This window comes from Chironomus tepperi, unplaced genomic scaffold (genome assembly GCF_022539635.2).
Source record: "Chironomus tepperi strain 1889 unplaced genomic scaffold, CSIRO-AGI_Ctep_v1 contig_9, whole genome shotgun sequence".
NCBI classification, from domain to species: Eukaryota; Metazoa; Arthropoda; class Insecta; order Diptera; family Chironomidae; genus Chironomus; species Chironomus tepperi.
In genome coordinates, this window is record NW_027226131.1 from 515,342 (window position 1) to 538,756 (window position 23,415).

At 31.6% G+C, this 23,415-nt stretch overlaps 7 protein-coding genes across 8 annotated transcripts; 5 read left to right on the forward strand and 2 right to left on the reverse strand.

The window, feature by feature from the left end:
- The first annotated feature begins 1,651 nt into the window (after positions 1–1,651).
- LOC139086151 (GTP cyclohydrolase 1-like) lies at positions 1,652–5,122 on the forward strand. Its single transcript, XM_070634491.1, has 5 exons — positions 1,652–1,999; positions 2,067–2,273; positions 3,285–3,367; positions 3,510–3,523; positions 4,794–5,122. Exons 1-5 carry the CDS (start codon positions 1,747–1,749, stop codon positions 4,900–4,902), a joined length of 666 nt encoding a protein of 221 aa, XP_070490592.1. The 5' UTR covers positions 1,652–1,746; the 3' UTR covers positions 4,903–5,122.
- Positions 5,123–6,211: 1,089 nt separating this feature from the next.
- Slmap (Sarcolemma associated protein) lies at positions 6,212–15,944 on the reverse strand. Of its 2 annotated transcripts, none has more exons than XM_070634466.1 (9): positions 10,864–11,003; positions 10,402–10,736; positions 10,160–10,315; positions 9,749–10,098; positions 9,045–9,504; positions 8,862–8,981; positions 8,588–8,735; positions 8,134–8,510; positions 6,212–7,857 (listed from the first exon to the last, which is right to left on the reverse strand). In XM_070634466.1, exons 2-9 carry the CDS (start codon positions 10,729–10,731, stop codon positions 7,117–7,119), a joined length of 2,682 nt encoding a protein of 893 aa, XP_070490567.1. In that variant the 5' UTR covers positions 10,732–10,736; positions 10,864–11,003; the 3' UTR covers positions 6,212–7,116. The 2 variants fall into 2 exon arrangements, with proteins under 2 accessions (XP_070490567.1, XP_070490559.1); XM_070634458.1 differs by lacking the exon at positions 10,864–11,003 and adding an exon at positions 15,806–15,944 and having other exon boundaries at positions 6,213–7,857.
- Positions 15,945–16,059: 115 nt separating this feature from the next.
- Positions 16,060–17,421, forward strand: LOC139086447 (uncharacterized). Its single transcript, XM_070634909.1, has 2 exons — positions 16,060–16,133; positions 16,270–17,421. Exon 2 carries the CDS (start codon positions 16,272–16,274, stop codon positions 17,310–17,312), a length of 1,041 nt encoding a protein of 346 aa, XP_070491010.1. The 5' UTR covers positions 16,060–16,133; positions 16,270–16,271; the 3' UTR covers positions 17,313–17,421.
- A 93-nt stretch (positions 17,422–17,514) lies between these two features.
- Nacalpha (nascent polypeptide associated complex protein alpha subunit) lies at positions 17,515–18,844 on the reverse strand. The gene is made up of 2 exons (XM_070634077.1): positions 18,761–18,844; positions 17,515–18,367 (listed from the first exon to the last, which is right to left on the reverse strand). The coding sequence occupies exon 2, from the start codon at positions 18,354–18,356 to the stop codon at positions 17,715–17,717; it is 642 nt and encodes a 213-aa protein (XP_070490178.1). The 5' UTR covers positions 18,357–18,367; positions 18,761–18,844; the 3' UTR covers positions 17,515–17,714.
- Positions 18,845–19,008: 164 nt separating this feature from the next.
- LOC139086156 (retinol dehydrogenase 14-like) lies at positions 19,009–20,424 on the forward strand. Its single transcript, XM_070634506.1, has 3 exons — positions 19,009–19,223; positions 19,296–19,918; positions 19,982–20,424. The coding sequence occupies exons 1-3, from the start codon at positions 19,156–19,158 to the stop codon at positions 20,236–20,238; spliced, it is 948 nt and encodes a 315-aa protein (XP_070490607.1). The 5' UTR covers positions 19,009–19,155; the 3' UTR covers positions 20,239–20,424.
- A 116-nt stretch (positions 20,425–20,540) lies between these two features.
- Positions 20,541–21,690, forward strand: LOC139086614 (retinol dehydrogenase 12-like). Its single transcript, XM_070635133.1, has 3 exons — positions 20,541–20,616; positions 20,685–21,307; positions 21,371–21,690. The coding sequence occupies exons 2-3, from the start codon at positions 20,692–20,694 to the stop codon at positions 21,625–21,627; spliced, it is 873 nt and encodes a 290-aa protein (XP_070491234.1). The 5' UTR covers positions 20,541–20,616; positions 20,685–20,691; the 3' UTR covers positions 21,628–21,690.
- A 452-nt stretch (positions 21,691–22,142) lies between these two features.
- Positions 22,143–23,391, forward strand: LOC139086001 (retinol dehydrogenase 12-like). Its single transcript, XM_070634261.1, has 2 exons — positions 22,143–22,278; positions 22,343–23,391. Exons 1-2 carry the CDS (start codon positions 22,214–22,216, stop codon positions 23,238–23,240), a joined length of 963 nt encoding a protein of 320 aa, XP_070490362.1. The 5' UTR covers positions 22,143–22,213; the 3' UTR covers positions 23,241–23,391.
- The last annotated feature ends 24 nt before the right edge of the window (positions 23,392–23,415 follow it).

A 23,415-nucleotide genomic window follows, 5' to 3' on the forward strand; every position in this document is an offset into this window, starting at 1 on the left:
AATCAATTTTATTGATTTTTTATTTATTTACCGGCTGGCAATTGTGGCAAGCCGGCAAGTCCTGGCAATCCTTGTATTAAGCTTGGATCGAATTTTGTCACAATTGCTTGAAATCCACCAAGAATTAACATTGGTCCACTGTTAGCGATGTTATTAACAGGAGCTGGAAGTCCAAGACCTGGAATTAATCCTGGTGCAGCTGTCGTTGTTGTTGTTGTACTTCCACCTGGAATCACTCCATCAAGAATTCCTTTTGAATCAACTGTTGAGTCTGTGGTTATTGGAAGTGCCGTAACTTTACAGACAATTAAGACCAAGAAAGTCAATAAAATTTTCATTTTTTTTTTCTTTTTCTACGTTTTGATTCCGTAAATTCTACAATTGAACTGATATTTATGGCACTTCCCTTCACACCTTTTCTTTATCACCGGAAGCAATTTGTACGTTCGAAGAATTATTTGACTTACGCCGATATCATTGACTCAACGCTGCACAATAGCACAAAAAAACAGTGAAATAAATTAAATATTCACTGAACCATGTGAATGAATGCAATTTTCGAGGCAGGAGGACATGCGAATTTGAAAAATTTTATATTTTCATGCCTCAAAAGTAATTATTTCCACTATGACTCATTCGCTAATTTTTCAATGTTGTGTTCTTAACATTGAAAATATAAGAAGAGAAAAAAACAAATCACCACAAAATTGGTTACTTCCATTGCCAAAATTAATGAGTGTATATTTTTTTTCTGTGCATGTATTTGCTGTCGTAAAACTTCAATTAATTCTGTTTAATAACAGAGATAATCAAAAAGTATATTTTGCAAAAAATGAATAGATTGTGGAGTTTAGTTGGAACTGGTTGAGAATTGTCGGGAATGTATGACTAATGCGCATTTTTGATGACGGAATCTGCAACATTAATGATTTGATGATTAACGAACTTTGGGATTTTAAAAATAACGATTTTTAAAAATTCAAATTTTAAAGTTCAGAATTTGAGCTTCACAAATGAACTGAAATTAGATGAACTATAAATTTACTGAATGAACAGTCAATTTTTCATTTGTTCAATTTTTGAACTTTTAAATTTGAATATTTAAAAACCGTTATATTTTAAAATATCAATGTTCGTTAAAAATTCAAAGTCATTTTGTCAATTTTTAAACAAATTTCAACACATATTTAAAACGCAGAAATTCTCATGACTTCTTAAAGCTTGCAAAAGCTCTTCTAAGTAGAATTAATTCCAACTGGACTTAAAAAAACCCAAACTGATCATCGTATGTCATGAGTAAGACTCACACAGAAAAAGTGAGTATAATTCAAAATCAGATCTATTTCCGCGAAACTGGAAGTGCGCGAATAACGAACAACGAAAAAACACAAAATGTGCGTGTATAATGCAATTTTTGCACTTATGCGTTCAACATTAAAGCACTTATCTGTGTGTAAAAATTTACTATTATGTACTTGGACATGTCTAAGTTCATTTCATTAAAGCACAGTTGACTTCAAGGTTTTCCTTTATATTTGTATTAAATGTGCAATATTGAGTATATATACTGAATATTTTTTTGAGAGTGAGAATAATACATTTTTAATATAAATAAAAATATATTTAAAAAAAATTGTTAAGATATAAAGCTATGAGAATAAGATTCAGTTTATATTAGATCGTTGCCAGCTTCGGAGGCTTTAAAAAGTGAAGTGATCTTAAATAATAATTATTAAATACATTAAAATGACTGAAAGTTACAGCAACAATAAATCCTTCATCATGCACAATGAGAAATTGACTAACGGAAAGTCTCTTAAGAATGGAAAGTGCGAGGACGAAGCAGAAAATTCTGTCGTAGCTGAAATGTCAGACTGTTATCGGTCCATACTCGAGAGTGTTGGTGAAAATCCAATGCGTGAAGGACTTCTTAAGACACCACAACGAGCATCAAAAGCTCTTTTGTTTTTTACTAAAGGATATACAGAGTCACTGACTGGTAAAATTTACTAACTTACAGGAATATTAAATATCAATTAAAATGCCATTACATCCCTTCCCTCCAGACATAATTAATGATGCTATATTTACGGAAAATCATGATGAGATGGTCATTGTCAAGGAAATAGAAATGTTCAGCATGTGCGAGCACCATTTAGTACCGTTTTATGGAAAAGTTTCGATTGGATATTTACCAAGAAATAAAATCATTGGACTGTCTAAGCTTGCGCGAATTGTTGAGATTTTCTCTCGTCGACTTCAAGTTCAAGAACGTAAGTTTCTGCACAGTTTTCGAAATAAATTCACGGTTGGAGAGTGTTGGATATCAATTGTTTCGAGGGTATTGCTTGTTGCTTGCTCCATTTCTTGTTGCTTGCTTGCTAGCTCCATTTCTTGTTACTAAGTGTTTTATAATTTGTGAAATAATCAATATGCAGTGCTATTAACCATTAAGTACATATCTTCTCGCCATGATTGGTGGGGTTGACCTCGGGTCTTATTTTAGTAGACAATATTAGGTAAACAATGAAATTCCTAGTATTTGTATTGATTTAAGTGTTAAGTAAATGACTCCTAGATCTTTCTGAGAAACTCTAATAGGGATCGTTGCTCTGTAGCAGGAACGTCTTCTGGAGGGGTTTTTAAGGTCAGCCCTTTTTCCCTCTCTCATCCACAAATTTCTTGTGGCCGATTGCTATTTAGGAAAGCCTTTACGTTTCGTAAAATAGAGTTTTTTGAACGGTAAGCATAACAAGAGATTTAGGTAGTTATTTACCTACTTCGCTGGCATTACAGAATAAGTGTGATCCATTGCCTCCCCCAGTAGGCACGTGAAGCTGACTCAATCACTGGCTACCGCTTGCCAATTTCTAATATTAAATATGATGCTATCTCTATCGACAGCACCTTTCGTCAGCTCAGATTTAGGTACGGCCCTTCAAAATGCATTCCAAGTGAGTTTTGGGATCAATTCCTGAATCAGAAACACGATTTATTCCTGGATTGACATCAATTCACAAGGGTATTTTTGGAAAACCTGTCTACCCGAGCTACACAAATGAAGAAGGTTCCGCCACGGAGCTTTTAAGGCTCAACTAAATCTCTTTTACTAATACTAAATAGAAGCTGCCTTCGTTTGGTAGTCATATGGACGTCATTTTGAAATTTTCAATCAATGCAATAGCCACATTCCTGACCTTCTTACCCAAGGTTAAACTAAACATCGAGAAATCAACCAATTATCCCCTAAGTCACCCTTCTCACCTCCCACTTTCCATTCTCAGGTATGACAAAAGAAATCGCTGAAGCTATTGATCAGGCACTAAGTCCTTTAGGCGTCGGAGTAATTGTTGAGGCTGCTCATATGGTAAGTTAATAATTTCAGACTGTCTAATTGAATACAAATTTAAATTTGACCTTACATTTATTTCAATCACTGGCTACCAAGCAATGACATTGAACTCTTTTTTAATTCACGATTTCTTTTTTTCTTCATCAAATTTTTTTAGTGCATGGTGATGAGAGGAAAGTATTAAAATTTAGAATAATTAATTAGATTTATTAGGTATTAATAGTGGAATGGAAAATTCGAGCAGGTTTTTGGGTTACATGTTGCTTTATACTTTTGTTTGTATGATACCATCATGTCTATCGATTCAAGTGTTCGTGCTTAAAGTAAACTTGAAGTGGTCTAATTGAAAAATTATTAGAGATTAATCTAAACGAATCCATGAAGTCATCCTTCGTATAAAAAGGCCTATTTTATGCTTCAATTGACTTATCTATCTCAGGTATGGTGCGGCAGCCTGACCCACCTCAATTACATCAGGAACAAGAAACGGACAAGAGGATCGGCCCCTGAGGTTTAGCTCGAGGTTGACGAGACCTCCATATATAATTCGAGTTGAATTTCCAAAGGTTCTAGAGAATAAGTACACTTCCGAATAGCATTATCCGAGTGATACTTAAATCCACGTCCTCTGATTGCATGTCAAATGCTTCTACCTACTGGACCTAACCGGTAAAGATAATGCTTTCATTGTACAAAAAGACGACAACGGTACCTAAAAGTGGTCTCTTGGTTTGTTAGGGCGATCGTGACACAAAGGATACTTAAGACTTATTCTCAATTCAGTGCTAATTGCATAGTTCTTATCGTTATATTGGACCTCAGCACTTATCCAATAATTATCTTAGTTAGCCTTCTTACATCGTTAGTCGCCCAGATCAATTGTGATTTCTGACGCTTCATAGATGACTTTTGAAGCTGACGATATTGCTGACAACCAAGTGCTGTCTCTGACAATAGTAATTACTAAAAACACATCTCGATCGGCACATATTGAAATGTTGCCGCAATGGCGACGAGGTGGCAGTAAACTTAGAACCAAGTGGCAGTCATTTGGAAAATTTGGTTGTTTCCGCCAAGTGGCTGCCTACTGGTTCTAAGTTTTAATAAGTGCCGATTCCGAAACATTTCTATATGTGACGATCGAAATGGATATTTCAAAAATGTTAATTGGGGTTTCTACTGATCAATATTTACATAAATTAAAGCGTAAAGTATAAATAGGAACAGGAGTCAACATGGAAATCCCAAATCCCAAACCTCAAATGTAAATTTAACAAAAATTCATCATACTTAATTACGCTGTGATTTGTATTAATATTAACAATATTTGGTTGTACTTTAGGGAAATCCTATAGTCTGTGACTCACCTGCTGCGAATTAATCACTTCATTATTTACTGCATTAATCCCAATAATTAATTCCATAATTTTACAATAATTTTAGGTGTCCAAAAGATAAATTCCAAAACAATGACATCAGTGATGCTTGGGGAGTTCCGTAACAATCAAAAGACTCGCGACGAATTCTTCCGACTTGTAAAATCTCCATGAATGTGTGATGTCTGCTTATATATGATGAATAATGATCCTGCCATCAGTTTCTGTTTGTTTTTAGAAATAATATCATCGGTTCATTCATCCGAGTCTGTTTTTAGTCTAATTTGTGTAGTCAATGTTCTATTTTAACATCATGTCATATATGTGACATGAGACATTTCTATGAAAAAAGGTAGTCACAACGTATTAAATTAACAAATTTGTAGGAACAAAAATGTGAATAATAAAAATTTAAGCATTCCAAAAAAAAAGATGAAATATTTTGTGCTTACGTTTTATTCCTGAATGTTTTGTGTGCTTTGCTGTATGAGAAACTGTTTTTAGGACTCGAAAATATGAGCATACGTGACTGTGAGCTTTAACAGCATAAGCATCCTGAATAAATAATGTCAATGAGAGTTATGCTTATGTGGAAGAGCTGAAAGGGTTGTGGATGATTTTTGAAATTTTCATTGGAATTAAAGGGGATTATTCATCTGTGGCATGTTCTCTAATAGTCAAAAAGCATGCTTTTATGGTACAGAAATATCTCTTTAGTACCTAAAAGCAATCTCTTTGCTTTCTCTGCCGATTAGGGGATTTGCAGCTTCGGATTTGTTGTAATTATGAAAATGGATTTTACAGATATCTTGCAGTATCTAGTCCGAATGTGATAAATTGATGCATCAAATTTACATTCAACACGTTGTCATTTTTTAACGGTAATTTCACATTTGAATTTGATTTTGGTTTGTGTCTTTGCTAAATTGGTATGGGAAAAGTCGATTCAAGTCGACTTGACTTAATATAACATTTGAAACTTGACTTCGAGCTCTGCTTGTAATACTTCGTTGTTCAATGCTATCTCGAACGAATTTGCAGTGCACTGCAGTGTTCAAAGGATTATCTAATTTGATTCCAGTTGCAGTTGCAGGTGACTTAAAGATGCTTTAAATCCACTGTCTGAAGCTGGAAAAATTGAAGTTTTGAGAACAAAAAAATTCGTATTTTTCTTAAAGGAATAAGGAATTATCGCGGCATAAAGGTTTAGACCCACCAGAGTTGTAAATCAGGCTCCTGTGACAGGCAAAAACCATACAAATTCTTTATAATTTGTATAGTTTTTCTTACAAATCCACACAAATTATCAAGAAATTGTTCGGTTTTTGCCTGTCACTTTTACATGCCTCTTTTGCAATGCTGAGCCTTACTTGCCCTTAAACAGATGCACCATTCAAAACACCCAAAATTGTATAGTTTACAGTAAATTTTCCGTTTTTTTATTATACAATTTTTATATTAATTACAAGTTTTTCATTTCTTTTTTTTGCTGTGTAAATTGTGTTATTTAATAACGATAAGCAATTTTCGCGATACTTTTTTTGTTTTTTATTTTAATTTTATTCCTTCAATGTGAATTTGAACAATTTTTTTTCCTTTAAATATAGTTTTTATCTCGAAAGTGATTTTTTTGTTATCTCAAAAAGTTTCATCATAAAAATGGATTTTTTTGATTCCTAAATGCAATAGATATAGTTTTTCTTGTTTTTTGAATTATGTTATGTTTAATCGAATTTGTTAGTTTGCTTTTTAGATTAAAAATCCATCGAAAGTAAAAATTAATGGAACTAAAACTTATTTAACTAATAATTGGCTACAATTTTTTATTATTTTTTTCGTTATGCAAACTAAAAACTTATTCAAACAATTTTTTATTATTTTTGGAGTCTCTTCCGACAAATATACTTTCAGTTACTGCTTGATTCCTTTTCGAATAACTTTTGAGAACATATCTTATCTCATTTAAATAAAATCAACAACAAAATAAAATAATAATTATATTAACCACTACACCGAAAAAAGTAAGAAAAATTATAAAGCATGGAAGGAAAGTTTAATGGAAGCAAAGAAAATAAGGATAAATGATAAAATTACAAAATTAACGAACTTTTAGAATTTAAAAAAATAACGGTCAATTTATTTTCAAAATTGATCGATTTTTAAATTTGATTTGTCCGTTAAATCCGACATAATCTTGTAATTTCCAGAACAAAACATGAGATTTAGGACGATAATTTACGAGGCTTACAATATATCTCATTGTTTTAATAATCTCTTATTAGTCTAAATTAGAGAAACAAGAGTAAATAAATTTGACGCAATAATTTACAAAAAATAATAATAAGAAGATGAACAGAACAGAACATCTGTAGGAAATGCAATGGATTATTATTTAAACAGAAAGAAGAAATATGCGATGAAAACGATAAGAACTGGCACGAGATATTTCAGCATAAAATTGTGTAGCCAATTCGAATGAAAATGAGTCATTGTTGTGCGAAGTTCACCGATTTCGCGCTGCAAACGAATATTTTCGTCCGTCAATGATTTACATTTTTCCTTAAATACAATTAATTCGTCTTCGTATAATACTTTGGGATGATTGTTAAGTTCATCGTCATCAGCTTCCTCATTCTTCCGGTCATTAATTTCCATCTCTGGTTCGATTTTGATTGATGATATTGTTGGCTCTTCTTGTAATTGTTGTGTTTGTTGAGGCATTTCGGTTAGTTCGGTAAAGGAAGTTTGTGAAGATTTGTCAACATCATCTTGACTTTGCTTAATTTCAGGTTCCGTTTCGCATTTTATTGTATCAGTCGTTGGAGATTCTGATAATACTGGACTCATTACATCATTACTTGCATCTATTTTTACAGCTGGCACTTCTTTTGTACTTTCAATTTCGTCCGTCTGAATTCCACAATCAGCTAAACATTTCTCCATCATTGCTTTATGAAGTTCACGCTCTTGAGTCAACTCGACTTGTAACTGTTCTACTAACTTTTCATTGCATGCCATTTGTTCCGTTAGGTTTGTTAATTCAGTACGAAGTGCATTGCATTGTTGAATTTTTTCTTCGAAGTCCTCTTGTGTCGGACGTGATTCTAATTCCGTCTTTAATGACATAAGCTGTTATGGATGACAGAAAAGAAATTTCGTTAATTAAGCATTTTAGACATGTTTTCTTAATTACTTTTAAATGGAATTGTTTATGAGTTATTAAAAATTTACGAGCAAAAACGCATTTTCATTAAATTTTTAACGGAATTTTAAGATTTGAAAAATAACAGTGTTCAAAAATTTAACGAAAATAAGTTCAAATTTTTAACGAAGAAAAATTCAAATTTAATATTGACGTTTAAAATGTTTTGATTTCTAGAACTATAAATACAAGCTTGTGCTCACCTGAGATGACATTTCATCACATTTGGCTTTATATGAGCTCTGCTCATTCGTTTTCACTTCCGTAAACTCCATCAATTGACGCTTTAGCTTAGCATACAACGCCAACAATTGCTTCAAATTAACTAGAATTCTTTCACCAGCCGCACTTATGTTGAAATTTTGCATCAATAACATACGATTGTTCATGTTATTTTGATTGTCGTCACATTGCAAACTCTTTTGTGCACTTTCATCATCGGATGAGGACATTAAAATTGTCTCCTCATCCTTTTTATTCTCTATTTCCGATGGCACATTATTATCTGTTGTCGGCTGTAAATCCAACAATGTTTCTGTTGAATTGTGTTGACTTAATATTACGCTATTATCAGATCCATCTAATAATTAAAGGAAATAATTATAAATCGTAATATATTAAATGTGTCAAGCTCAAAGTCTAAAGTGAATGACTTACTTTTACTATCGTTAGTGTTATTATTGATAATGTTATTATTATTGGTCGCAGCAAATAATAGATTCAATTCCTTTTCGAGCGTAAGCATCTTACTATATACGCGAGAACAATTTGTTTCTAAGCTTTTAGCTAAATTCACCTCATCATCCTGCAAAAAGAGGAAGTAAAAAATTTCTGTATTAATTTTTAACGGAAAATTCAAATTCAAAATGATTTTCAAAACCATTCAAATGTTTTCAAAAGTTAAAAATACGTTAAAAATCAGTCAACTCACCTCATCACTGCAAATTGCTTTAATGATATCTTCAGAACCATCAATGTTCTTGATGTCTGATTTTAGCAGCCAATTTGTTACTAACTGTGAACTCTCATAATCTCCAATATCGTTTTGACGCTAACAAATGAAACAAAAAATTATTAATATAAATTAATTTAATTAAAATAAGCCGTTAATTACCTTATAACTTGTTAATTTCTCTTGTAGCTCATTCAACTCAGAATTTAGATTTTTTAATTCATTTTCCTTTTTGAATATTTTTTCCTCGTAATCCGCCACCCTCTTGTCCATTTGATTTTGCATTGCATCCAATCGCTCATTTGTGTCTCGTGATAATGTCTGTGATTTTGTTAATTGATCTTTTATCAGTGAACATTCATCTTCGGTACTTTCTAGTGACTTTTCAACGATACTCAATTTTTGTATAGCTTCCATTCGCTCATTATATACTTTCTTAAGTGCCTGCTTTGCACTGGTTTGATATTGCATCTTCTCATTTTGTAATTTCATAATTTCTTCACGTAATTTATCTTCCGATAAGGGTTTGCTGAAATAAAGTAATTTCTTCTCCAACATGTCAATTCGACTCAAAAGACGGTCCTCATCGACGAGAGCTTGCCAACTTGCTGATGATGATTTTCTGTAACAAAAGATGATTGATTGATTAATTTGTGTGTAACATTGTAAATTGAAACAGGTCCTCATAACTTTGAAAAACATTTGTATAGTTTTCAAATAACGGATTTCTAAAATTCAAATCTTTCTAGATCCATACAAATGCTCCATAATTTTTGAAAACCATACAACAGTTTTTCATATTAAAATTTTGTGATTTCTCAAAGAATTGTCAAAGAAAATTTCTACATCTTCAGAATAATGCTTACCTTACTAAATCAATTTTCTTTTGTATGTTGAGTAGCTTGCTCTCAAGATTTTGTTCACGTTGAACAGCTTCTTGAATGTACTGATTTAATCTATACAAGTCAACTTGTGGAATTTTTGTATTTGTAGCACCGACAAGAGTCGATTGACTGGCTTTTGTTTCACGTCCATCCGGTAAATATAATTTTAATGTTGCAACAATACATCCATGAGTCTCTTTACGTGAATTTTCCATAACATCAACGCCAAATTGAACAATGTCTCCGCTGCTAACTTCGAATGGCTCGGATTGACTGCATGTCTGACTAAGACGTTGATTATTGATAAAGGTACCGTTACTACTTCCTGTGTCCTGCAAAGAATAATTTTCATTAGATTTGGGAAACAATAAAAATAAAGGAAGTGGAACTTACTTTAAGGAAAAATTTCCCATCATCGTACCACAATTCTGCATGATTCCTCGACAATACTTTACAATCAAAAATGGCATTATTATCGCTGACCTTTGTGCGTGCTATTGCTCGACCGATTTTTACAGGTTTATTGGGTTCAAGAAGAAGAGTACGACTCTGTGAATGTGAATAAATTGGATTTTACTGCGTGTGCCATAAACATACATAGAATAATAATAGAAAAAAGCAAGCTTAATACTTACGGGAAAAGGATGTGAATTCGGCCTACATATAAGTTGAGCTTTTGCGAATTGCTGCACTTGATTCGTCACATTTTGATTATTTTGCTGATTTTGTTGCTGAGTAAATTGTTGAAATTGCTGGAATTTTTCCTGATAATTTGAATTTGCCTTTATCGTCCCAATATTAGCATTATTTAGGCTCGTATCATTATTATTATTATTTGACGATACCAAATTTCCATTATTTCCAGTCGATTGAATTGAAAGTTCATTAGAAATAGGAGTTGTTGGCATTTTAACTCCCGTTGAATTCAGAAAAGAAATGTAATCATCTCTTTTAATAATGACCATGACACCTATGGAATACATAAAAATAAAAGTTAGAATTAATGCGAATGCCTTAGATTATTATCATATATAATATGTGAGATTATTTTTTCTGTTGTGCACACAAGTCGTTCATCAAAATATTGACCAACTTACGTAAAGAATATTTTCTTTCTTGCTATCTTATTTCTGTCACAACGACATGACACGTCTGAATGTGTCTCAATTTAAACTAAATTTAGTCAAAGAAAGTCTTTTGTCTTAGTCGAAATGAGAGGAAAAATGTGTTATTTTTAACTTTAAAACAAAGAGAAAAAAAAGTCTCGTTTTCTTTGTTGTCACTCACAGAACTTTTACTTCAATCCTATTTCAAATAATCTCGATGATGGAACGAAATTAGAACTCAACTAGACTCAAACCAGCAGCTTAATCGATTACTCAACTTGGATGTTTCTTTTTTTGTACAAAAATAGAAAAAGAATTAATGATTTTTTTTTTGTTGTTTTAGAAAAGTTCACTGAGATCACGAAGAAAATAAAAAATAAACCTTGTCCGATTTTTCACATAAAATTTTTAGAAATTATTACTAATAATTTAGCCTACACTCGAAGAAAAAAGTGCCGCATTTTAAAAATAAAACACGGAACGAAGAGAAAAAATTCATAAATGAAATGTATATCGGCCCCAGCACTCCCGCAAATGAGCAACAACAAATGAAAATTTTTCTCTCTGTTTCCTTTTTAGCGAATTTTCTTTTCAATTAAATGGGATCTTGAGGTTCATTTTGTCTGTCTTTAGAGTAGTAACTCCTTAATGTCCTGTTAACATCTAGTTCTAGTTTATTTTTGTCTATTTTCGAGAAAGTTTCCGTTATTATTATTTTCAAATATTATTGAACTTCACGAGAACTATTTTGAACTTTGATTTTCAAATAAAATTTGACCGTTAAATTTTGAAAAAATTTCCACCGTTATTTTTTCTAAAACGATTTTCACTTGCCACAACAATTCAACCAGATTTACCAACTATCTTGTGCCTGAAGAATGCGTTCTAGACTATCACGAGCACTTATTTTTTTGCAAATTTTTCGTGGTATCGAATATGAAGTTCTGACAACACAGCACGATTAATTTTCCTTTCATACTTTCATTCGTCTTATTCGTTACATTACAAAAAGAGAAATATGAAAATTATTTAACAAAAGAAGGAAGAATAAAAAGTGAAAAAACATGAAAAAAGAAATTTTCTCAATTTTTTTATTGCTCAAAAAAAAAAATCACTGACATTGCGCAGTGTGATCGGTCGTTAAGTAAATTGTGCTCTTCTTTAAGCAAATGTGTGCCGGAGAACAGAAAAACAGCAAGGAAAACATTTTAGATAACATTCTCTCCCTTCATGTGGTTTCAAGATGAGCATTTTTATTATTGTGGATGATAAACAGTGATGAGGAATGAATTCATATTTTTGTGAAAATCATCACACGTTTAAATACATAGGAAGTAAAAGATGATATCAATCAGCAGTATAAATTTAGTTTAAAATTGTTACTGTTTTGGATTTGAGTGGTTCTGACGCATTTCGCTCAATATTTGCTGAGGTTATTTGTAATCTGTTAATTTATGAGGATACGCTAATTATTGCATAATTTGAAATCAACTTTGGAGTAAATTGAGCTTTACCGGTTTTAAAAAATTTGAATTTTTAGCAGTTTTGTGAAGAAATTGAACTTCAACGGTTTTTAGAAAATTTGAATTTTTAGTAATTTTTGAAAAATTTAACCTGAGCGGTTTTTAAAAAAATTGAAATTTCAACGGTTCTTAATAGAGCTTTTTCTGTCCACATATCCATTGAATTCCAAACTGTCCATTAAAACCCCAAATTTCTAAAATAAAGAATCAAAGTATAAATGAATGAAAAATATTATCGACACAAACACGTTAATCATTACCAGCAATTATTATAAACATGTAATTCACTTTAAATAAAGTGTTAAAAATTGTACACAAAAAAAGAAGAATTATTAAAACAGCGATGAATAAACAAATAGTATAAAAATAAAAATTTCCATGAAATAACAACAAAAGTGAACCTTTTCCTTTCTTTTTTCTCTCTCTAATGACTTTCAGACACGCGCGTCTAAATTCCCACGCGAATTAATTGGAGTTATTTTAGGCTTCACAAAAAAAGGAATGAAGAAAATGAAAATAAGGCTTTTTAAACGATTTTTAATGCACCTTGCAATAAATTCCTTCCAAGCTAGTTTTTTTACTCGTTTGAATATTATTTGTGTAAACACGAAAAGACATTAGTCACTATTTGAAAATTCTCATACAATTCACTGCTGTTGATTTAGGCACATTATGGTTAAACTACAGAACGTCACGACTAATTGATAGATATTTGAGATTTAACTTTATAAATCTTGTACAAATGAGTCACAAATATTGGAATAAAATTAACATTTAGTGCAGACTGTCGAGTCTATTTTGCCAATATTGACTTAACATTTTGGTATGTTATAGATCATTTGGCAGCATTTCTTAAAATTTATCTCAATATAGTCATCGAAATAATTCTTGATTCTATAGTTGTGTGTCTTATTTATCCTTGGCCAATATATTCTTCACACTTAAGCATACCTTATGTAAATACGGTTGTTATTGAGTACAATTCGTGGTAAAATATTAGTTAATCTATTAGGAAATTTAGTGTTTTGTGCCATGCAGATACACGTGCTGATGTGAAGGTCTTCAAATTGACCTGTCGTCACCGATGTCGATGCCTTAATTGAATTTATTATTTTTTAACAGGTTTTTTTAGCCTAATCTTCCAGTGCTTAATGTCAGAGATAAAGGTGACTACTCACCTCGAGGCAATTACCTTTGAATAATTGAACAGGTCGAAAATAAGCACAAGCATGAATCGTTAAATTTTTCGCGATGACCACTTTTGATCGTTAAGTAATTTTGGATTAGAAGCTGGGTATGTCTTTGAAAAATATAGCAAGTCATAAAGAAAATTGACAATTCGTGGAATATTAAATTAGAGAACCAAAGCTGAGAATGGTGACGTAATCATATTCCCGAGTGGGACATGCTGCGATCGTATGTCTGGCAAATGTCTAGTTATAAACTTGAAATTTCATGGCAAGTTCCACAAAATGTTTGACAAATGTCAAGACAAACATTTGACAAATCACAGCTTGGTTCATTTGGGATTTTATAATTGAAGCTCTATACTTCTGTTTTAGCAAATTCAAGGTGTTTGCTTGACTAAGGTTCAACATCCAGCAGAATTAGATTCTAATATGTGATTTTATCTCTAATAACATTTCCTAAATCTATATTATGTATGTGTGCATTAAATTAGGTATACAGCACGTATGCAACAATCCTCATGCTACACAGCTTAGCTTTCATCAAATTCGACAGAATTTCAAGAAGCTTTGTTCAAAATTAAATTCATGTTATTTTCAATTAAATTTAGAAGCTACAATGTAAGTCGATATTCAGCAGCACCCTAGAGATTGTCGTCTTTCCACGTTTCAAGATATCACGTTCTAATCATCCAAAATAAAATGTTCTGCTGACAAAACACAATATTGACGATCTCAAAAGTGCTCAAATGACAGCTTTCAATACCATACAATGTATTCCTGCACACTTTTATCCCCTTCGAGGCATCTCAAAATTTAAAACAATTGTAAGAAGTCAAATCGTTGAACTGTGACATTTAAGATAGCTTAATTGAGAGAAATATTTTTTGAATCTTCAATTAATGATGTGTTTTGCAATGAATTTTTATTTTGCGATTGCTTACATCTCGCACACAATACACGAGCTGTATGCTACTCGTTTTGTTCAATTTACGTTCATTTTACTGCCACTGACTCATTAATTCAGTTCAATCTTAATTATATTTGATTAAATTGAAATATCTATATTTTTAAATGTGTTGAAAATGGGAAGTATATGTCACTAAATGCTCATCATTTGTGCTGTAACTATTTATGAATGAATTCTAATCTAAATTTATTACTACCGTGCAATATTTGCGTTATTTAGAGGAAGTAACGATACTTGTGTAAATTATATCGTGAGAGCCTCGTCTCTAAGAAATTGCCCAATTTATGTCTAATTCAAGTACGCCTTGTAAATGAAGCAATTGGAAGCAAGTAAGCTTACATTAAATGTTCACATTTTCTCCTCTCTGTTTCTCATTATTATTATTATTATTATTACTATTATGCCTTATTATTATTATGTTTCTCTACATTTTCTTAGTTCTTTTTTGTACACATTCAGAACTGCCGTTTTGGAAAATTTATTTTTCTGCATAATCAACGAGCGAATGAATGAAGTCACTTTGTATGCATTTATATGTTTCGTCTTTAATTTAAAGATCGTCAAGACATTCAATGCAGTTTAAATAGTTGATTGAGAAAGTTTCCGCCTTTATTTTGAATGCTGTTGTGCATTCATTGAATCCATTCTTAATAGATTGACAGGAAAATCACTTTTAAATAATATTGAATTTAATGTGTATATCGATAACATTTATTTAAAATGTAAATAAATACATGAAAGATATCGTTCATATATAAATATGTGCTTGGATGCTTGTTAAATGTCTAGTTAGTCTTGTTTATTTTTAGAAAATGGGATCGTCGAACGTTCGCAGAGAAATTAAGGTTTATTTTATTGTAAATAAATTGTAGCACACGAGAATCTTTCACTCATGATGAATTTATATATTGAAGGAATTGCGTTGAATATGTAACTAATAATTATTAAAGAGAGAATGCACAATAACTAGTCATAGTAAATCTGGTTTTTATTCATTTAAATTTTCCCTTTATGTGGCACTTTATTATTTTCAATATAATCATTTATTTATGATCCAGTCACTTGTATTCTTTAGATTTTAATTAATTCAATACACAGAATCCTAACTTGACAATAATAACTTTCATTTTCTTTGTATTTTTTAATTTAATGAATTTTCCTTTAATTTTCAAAGAAAAAAATTCTCCATTTTTTGAAAAATTTGAAAATTAATGGTTTTTATCACTTTAAATGCTTTTTATTAAATCACTCACATAAAACAACTTATCCAAAAGGTTTTTCTTATTACCACATCTTCTTTTAACCGTTTAATTACGTTAATTTTACTAAATTTTACTTTAAATATTTTTTTATGATTTTTTACAGTACAGAGTAACCTATCGAAAAACTGACCTTTATAATTGCACAATCACAACCAACCGTCATTTATTTTTCAAATTGTTCTTCCGGTTTTTCTACAAAAATAATTTATTCAAAAAAGTTTAATTCGTTAATTAAAATCATATTACTTAGACATTTTGTCTCGCAATTTTGCTAAAAAGCATATTAATTAGTTTTGTTTGTCACTAAAAGTATCATTAAGTATGTGACTAAGTTGAATATTTTACTCATATAGCCATAAATAAGTCATTAAGTGTTTATAAAGAGAAATTTCATTTTTATACAAATATTTACATGTAACATAACCTCATTTGACTAAATTTAATTAAATTTCCAGACATGTCTGCAGACTTTTCATTGGATGATTACATTAGGAAGAATAATATCGTTGATTTAGTAAATCTTCGAAAGAAAGAACGATATATCGATGAAGATGAACTTAATGCATCACTGGATGAAATTGCTCGTATTAATGCTGCAAAAAGAGGCACAAAATGCGGCATTTCTAAATTTGATCGTTTTAATGATGATGCAGGAAATCAATCGGATGACGACGATGATGAGGATGAAATAAGTAGCGGAAGTGATTATCGTAAAAGGTACGATGAAATAAACAGCGATATGGAAATGATGGATATCAATGAAAGAAATGACATCCAGCCTGAAAATTCATCAATTCGTTTTGCAAAGGAAATACAGAATATGAACCATCCAGAATGTTGTCGTATTAAGAAGCACTTTACGACTGTTGAAAGTGCTAGAGGAGTTAAAGTCAAGTCACAGCAATGGCGTGTTGAAAATCCAAATAGTGAACAAAATACTCCTAAAAAGGTTTTGAACGGTCGTATCCAAAAGAATTACAAAAAGAATGCCATCAATGGTGCTAAAGCTGGAATATTTATTGAAAAAGGCAACTTTACGTACAAGTTCAATGACGATCCAAGCAATGACAGTGAAGATAATGCCGAAAGTATTGTTGGAATTGTTCGTAATCGTCCAGTCACTAAAGTCATTCGAGTCGGCAATAAGGGCAATTATAACAACAATAATTTCCGCAATAATCGTAAAAATGGCAACGGAACTCCACCAGTAACTATCAATATGAATATGAATGGCTTTTTTGAAGGTGTGAAAGAATGTATGGAAGCTGCTATATCTGCTACACGACCTATTGAAAGAAAGGTAGATAATGTTAGTGAGAATCAGGACATACAAGTAAAGATTGTAGCTCAAGAACTTTTTAATCTGTTGAAAGCCAAACGTGACAATTCAAATCATAATCCGATAAATCAAACTGTTGCTGCTAGTGCTGGAAATGGCATTGACATGGATGTGACTCCATCGGTCACAAATATGCCATTGAATCTTCGCTTTGCTTAGACACAGACTTTGTGTCCAAAACTTTGACAGTATAATTTTTTAAGAATATTAACTAGTCAGGAATAAGTATCTAGTTACTTTAATTTTTAAGGAATAGAAGAGAAGCTAAATGCCAAAAAAATAATCTTAAGTCAATTTAATTAAATTTGAACTCTGAAAAAATGTGATAAAATAAAGATTGATTAAAATAAAAAGCATATACTCAGTTAAATGTGTTCGGTTCTGTTGTTTATTTCAGAATAATGCAAAAAAGGAAACCTTTCTCTGAATCATGAGGAGAGTATGACTTTCTGTTCTGTTCATATATTCAAGTATTTTTAAGAGAATACAATTTTTTATGCCATTTAATAATTTATTGTAAAGAGAATAAACCAAATTTGAAGTGAAAAGCATGTAGGAACATTACATCGTAAGTTCCATAATGGCATTGACTATATCATTATTATTGTTCTTAAGGGCGCGGATAGCTTTAGCTCGAGGAACATTTGCTTGCGATACCACAAGATCAATGTCTTTCTCATCAACTCCAGTTTCATCGACTTCTTCCTCTTCTTCTTCAGCAATTGGAGCAACAACATTTGCGGAACTAGAGTCTGTAGCAGCAGGTGTTGTTTCTGGTGCCTTGAATTTCTCAGCAGCTGCAACTTGAGCTTGTTGAGATAAATCTTCAATTTTGGCTTCACCGAAAATGATGTAGGTGTCACTGTGTGGATTCTTATAGACATCTGGATTGTTGATGACAAAGAGGATATTCTTTGATTTACGAATAGTCACTCTTGTTACTCCAACGACTGGCTTTAATCCCAATTTGGACATAATCTTACGTGCCTTCTTTTCACCGCGCGATTGTTTGGCCTTTGAGACAATGTCTGGAATTCCAGCAGCACCGCCTGAACCAAGTTGTGCACCTTCAGTTGTAGCATCTTCTAATTCTGGAATAGAATCATCAGATTCGGTATCGCTAACATCGTCTGTCAATTTTGGTTGTTCTGTTTCAGCTGCTGTTGATGGGTTTTCAGCTTTAATCTCTGTTAATTCAGGCATCTTTTAAGATTCTACAATGTGAGAAATAAGCATTATGAGAATTAATTGTGGTTTTTAAGCGATAATTTTTTTTTTGTTGTTTTATTTTCATGTATTTCAAGTTTTAACCTCGAAATTTAATCAAGTTATTAAAGTTGTGTAATTAATCAGTTTCTAAGTGCTTTAAAATTGCAGTTTCAGGAGAAAGTTGATAACTAACAGTAAGTGAATTAAATTATATAGAAATTAAGTTAATTAATGATAAACTCAAGCTTGTCGCTTAAATTTTTCTTGCACTTTTATAAATTTTAAAATTTCTTGATAATTTATCAATGAAGATCAGTAACTACTTGCTCTGTAGGCTATTTAGTATTAAAACAGTTAATTACACTATAAATTTTTATTGATTTCTTCTTAAAACTTACATTATTTAATAAATCTTTGTTGTTAGAATAAATGTGAAAATCGGAAAAGAAAAAGTCGGTTAATCGCAGCAGCTAATAATGCTAAAAATTTGAATTAATTTTATCCGTTAAATTCTTTAGCACTAATTTACTTAATTCTTTTATCCTTTGTGCTATCATTATTGGGCATTTATCTTGATTATTGAGTGTCACATGAAATAATTATTTCCTTTGCTCACATTCATTACGTCAGAATTTATATTGGGTCATTAATATAACGGTGCATTATATTTCGTTCCTTTTTATCTGTAATTAATTTGTTATTGTTTCAAAGATTGATCAGAACTTTAAAATTGCATGCTAAAATCAGTCAAATTGGAAATCTTGGTCAGAATAGTCGCATTTCTACATCAATAATGAGTTGTTCTATTTGTACTTATATTTATTCGTTCACCGGAATCGCTGTATTTCTGTATCTTCTTAAGTAAGTCATTTAATTGCAAAATTTAAAAAAAAAAATTCCAGGATATAATAAATTGATGGTTATTTTATTAAGGCGATGGATACGTCGTGGAGAATACAATAAACCAACCTTAATCGATAACAAAATTGTCGTTATCACCGGCGCAAATACCGGCATTGGAAAGGAAACAGCAATTGATTTAGCTAGACGTGGGGGAAAGATTTATATTGCATGTAGAGATAGAAGTCGTGGAGAAAATGCATTGGTTGACATCCGAAGAGAAAGTGGAAGTGACAAAGTCTATTTCCTTCAACTGGATCTTGCTTCCTTAAAATCAATTCGCGATTTTTCCAAAAAGTTTCATCAACTTGAAAGTAAACTTGACATTTTGATCAACAATGCTGGAATTATGGCATGTCCAAAATTAAGTACCGAAGATGGCTTTGAAATGCAAATTGGAGTTAATCACTTGGGACATTTTCTTCTCACAAATTTGCTACTGGATCTTTTGAAATCTGCAGCACCGAGTCGTATTGTAAATGTCTCATCAAAGGCACATGTAAGAGGTGAAATTTATCGCGACGACTTTATGCTTGATAGAAGTTATGCACCAGTTAAGTCGTATGCGCAGAGTAAATTGGCTAATATATTGTTCACTAGAAAACTCGCAAATGTTCTCGCCGGAACTAAAGTTACAGCCAATAGTTGTCATCCAGGTATTATTCAGCAAATTTTTATATCATATGTTATCATACTTACGGTATTAATTTCCATTTAAGGTATTGTTACAACTGAACTTGCTCGTCATATTCCCAAAATTTTGCAAATCTTAATGAACACAGTCTTTAAAACATTCTTAAAAACACCTGTCGAAGGAGCACAAACCCAAATTCGTCTTGCTGTTGATCCTGATTTAGAAACTACAACTGGAAGATACTTTTATGATTGTGAAGAGCATGAACCTGCTCGTCTTGCTAGGGATGATGACACTGCTGAATGGTTGTGGAATAAAAGTGCTCAGCTTGTAAGGCTCTAGTGGGTATATTCATTCTAATCAGCTTTAAGCAAATTTTTATTAATTGTTAAATCGATTTCATTTCTGCAAAAGTGCATGCCTTATTAATTTAATGTTGTTAATTGTTAATTCTATTGTATTTTGAATAAATTTTCTTGATAAATAAAGCAAAATAAATTAATTTTAAACGGTTTTTAAAATTTTAAACATCTAAAATTATTTTGTTATTGTTCCAAAGATTGTTCAGAAGGAAGCATGAAAATCAGTCAAATTTGAAATATTGATCAGATCTGTTCAGATTAGTTGCATTTCTACATCAATAATGAGTTGTTTTTGTATAAATTGTATTCATATTTATTCATTTTTTGCAATTGTTGCTGCAATTCTGTATTACTTTAAGTAAGTCATTTAATTGCAAAATCTAAAAATATTCTAGAATATAATATATTAATGATTATTTTATTAAGGCAATGGATGCGTCGTGGAAAATACACTAAACCAACCTTAATCAAAAACAAAGTTGTCGTTATCACCGGAGCAAATAGCGGCATTGGAAAAGCAACAGCAATTGATTTAGCTAGACGTGGAGGAAAGATTTATATTGCATGTAGGGCCAGATATCGAGGAAAAAATGCAGTGGTTGACATCCGAAGAGAAAGTGGAAGTAACAAGGTCTATTTCCTTCAACTGGATCTTGCTTCCTTAAAATCAATTCGTGATTTTTCCAAAAAGTTTCACAAACTTGAACGAAAACTTGACATCTTGATCAACAATGCTGGAATTATGGCATGTGTAAAATCATCCACTGATGATGGCTTTGAAATGCAAATTGGAGTTAATTATTTGGGACATTTTCTTCTCACAAATTTGCTATTGGATCTTTTGAAAGCTGCAGCACCGAGTCGTATTGTTAATGTCTCAGCAAAGGCACATGAAGGAGGTGAAATTTATCGCGACGACTTTATGCTGGATAGAAGTTATACACCAATTAAGGCGTACGCGCAGAGTAAATTGGCTATTGTATTGTTTACTAAAAAACTCGCAAATGTTCTCGCCGGAACTAAAGTTACTGCCAATAGTTGTCATCCAGGTATTATTCAGCAAATTTTTATATCATATCTTATCATACTTACGGTATTAATTTCCATTTAAGGTTCTGTTGCAACTAAAATTTCTCGTAATATGTTCAGAATTTTTCAATACTTTAAGCACAGAGTCTTTAAATCATTCTTAAAAACACCTGCCGAAGGAGCACAAACCCAAATTCGTCTTGCTGTTGATCCTGATTTGAAAACTACAACTGGAAAATATTTTTATGATTGTGAAGAGCATGAACCTGCTCGTCTTGCTAGGGATGATAACACTGCTGAATGGTTGTGGAATAAAAGTGCTCAGCTTGTAGGGCTCTAGGCGGTATATTTATTTTAATTAAACAAATTTTTACTAATTTTTAAACCGATTTTATTTCTACAAAAGTGCATGCCTTATTAATTTAATTCTGATAGTTCTATTGTATTTTGAATAAATTTTCTTAAAAAATAATTTTTGTAAGGGAATTGGGAATGAATTTGTCGATGAACCACCACGGTAAATTTGTTAGACAATTTCTCAAAATGTGCAATATAATAATTACATAGAATACTGTCGATATAATAAGGATTTACATACAATCATAAACAGTTCTATCTCTAGTTATCATAGAGGGAACTCTATTAGTATACTACTACTAATAAATTTATAGTATAAATGATTGTAAACAGAGATGACCTTCAAATACACGAAAACATATGAGATCTGTTCCTACAAAATTCTAGCTTATAATACTAAAGGTTGCAAAAAGGTGAACAACATCTTCTGTATATCACTTTATCGCAAATATTTTTATCGGAATTAGGAATTTTAACTGATATTGTTTAAAAATATCACTAAAAATACTTAATTTATAGCTGTATTTTGACCAGCATAGACGTACATTAAGTAATTAGTAAAAAATAGAATGGTTTGCTGCTGTTCACTTGCGATTTTTGGATTGGGAACAATAGCCGCTCTTTATCTACTCAAGTAAATATAAAATTCAAATTGTTGTTGATAAAATGTGTAAAAAATCTAAAAATTGTTCTCCAAGACGTTACATAGTTCGAGGCAGCTATACCAAACCAACTACCATAAATGATAAAGTTGTTATAATAACCGGTGCAAATGCAGGCATCGGAAAAGCATGTGCAATTGACTTAGCGAAGCGTGGAGGAAAGATCTACATTGCGTGCAGAAACAAAACACGTGGAGAAGATGCATTAAATGATATTAGGAGAGAAAGTGGAAGTGATAAAGTTTATTTCCTTCAACTGGATCTTGCATCTTTAAAATCAGTTCGGGAATTTTCTGAAAAGTTTCATCAACTTGAGACCAAACTCGATATTTTAATCAATAATGCTGGATTACTGCTTGACAAAAAATCTTACACTGAGGATGGATTTGAGATGCACATGGGAGTCAATCATTTAGGACATTTCTTGCTTACAAACTTATTGCTTGATTTATTGAAGGCTGCAGCACCAAGTAGAATAGTTGTTGTATCGTCAGTAATCTACAAAATGCTGAAATTTGACAAGGATGACTGGATGTGTGATCGAAAGTTTTCAGCATTTAGAGGCTATGGATTTAGTAAAATAGCCAACATTCTATTTACAACTGAATTATCAAAGAAACTAGAAGGAACAGGAGTTACAGTTAACTGTTGTCATCCTGGTGCTGTACATACTGATATAGTACAAGGTTGGAATATTCCATTCATGGGCTTTTTAAGAAGTGTTCTGGGTCGTTTCATAAAAACTCCAGTTGAAGGAGCACAAACCCAAATACGACTTGCTGTTGATCCTGATCTTGAATTGGTTACTGGAAAATACTTTACAGATTGTAAAGAAGAGGAGCTGACAAGAGAAGGCAAGAATACAGAGAATGCAAAATGGCTGTGGGAAAAAAGTTGTGAAGTAGTTTCAATTAAAAACACAAATTGGCAATGAACTTGGTACTATATTTAATCGAAACTTTATCTCTATGATTATTGTTTTTAATTCCATTTTGTTGGTGTTGGAAAGAACACTGAAAAAATTGTGTCATATAATAAAAGATAACTAGATCTACACGGTGTTTGTGAGGATTATACTCTTAAAAGTATTGTTACGTTACTTTCCTTTC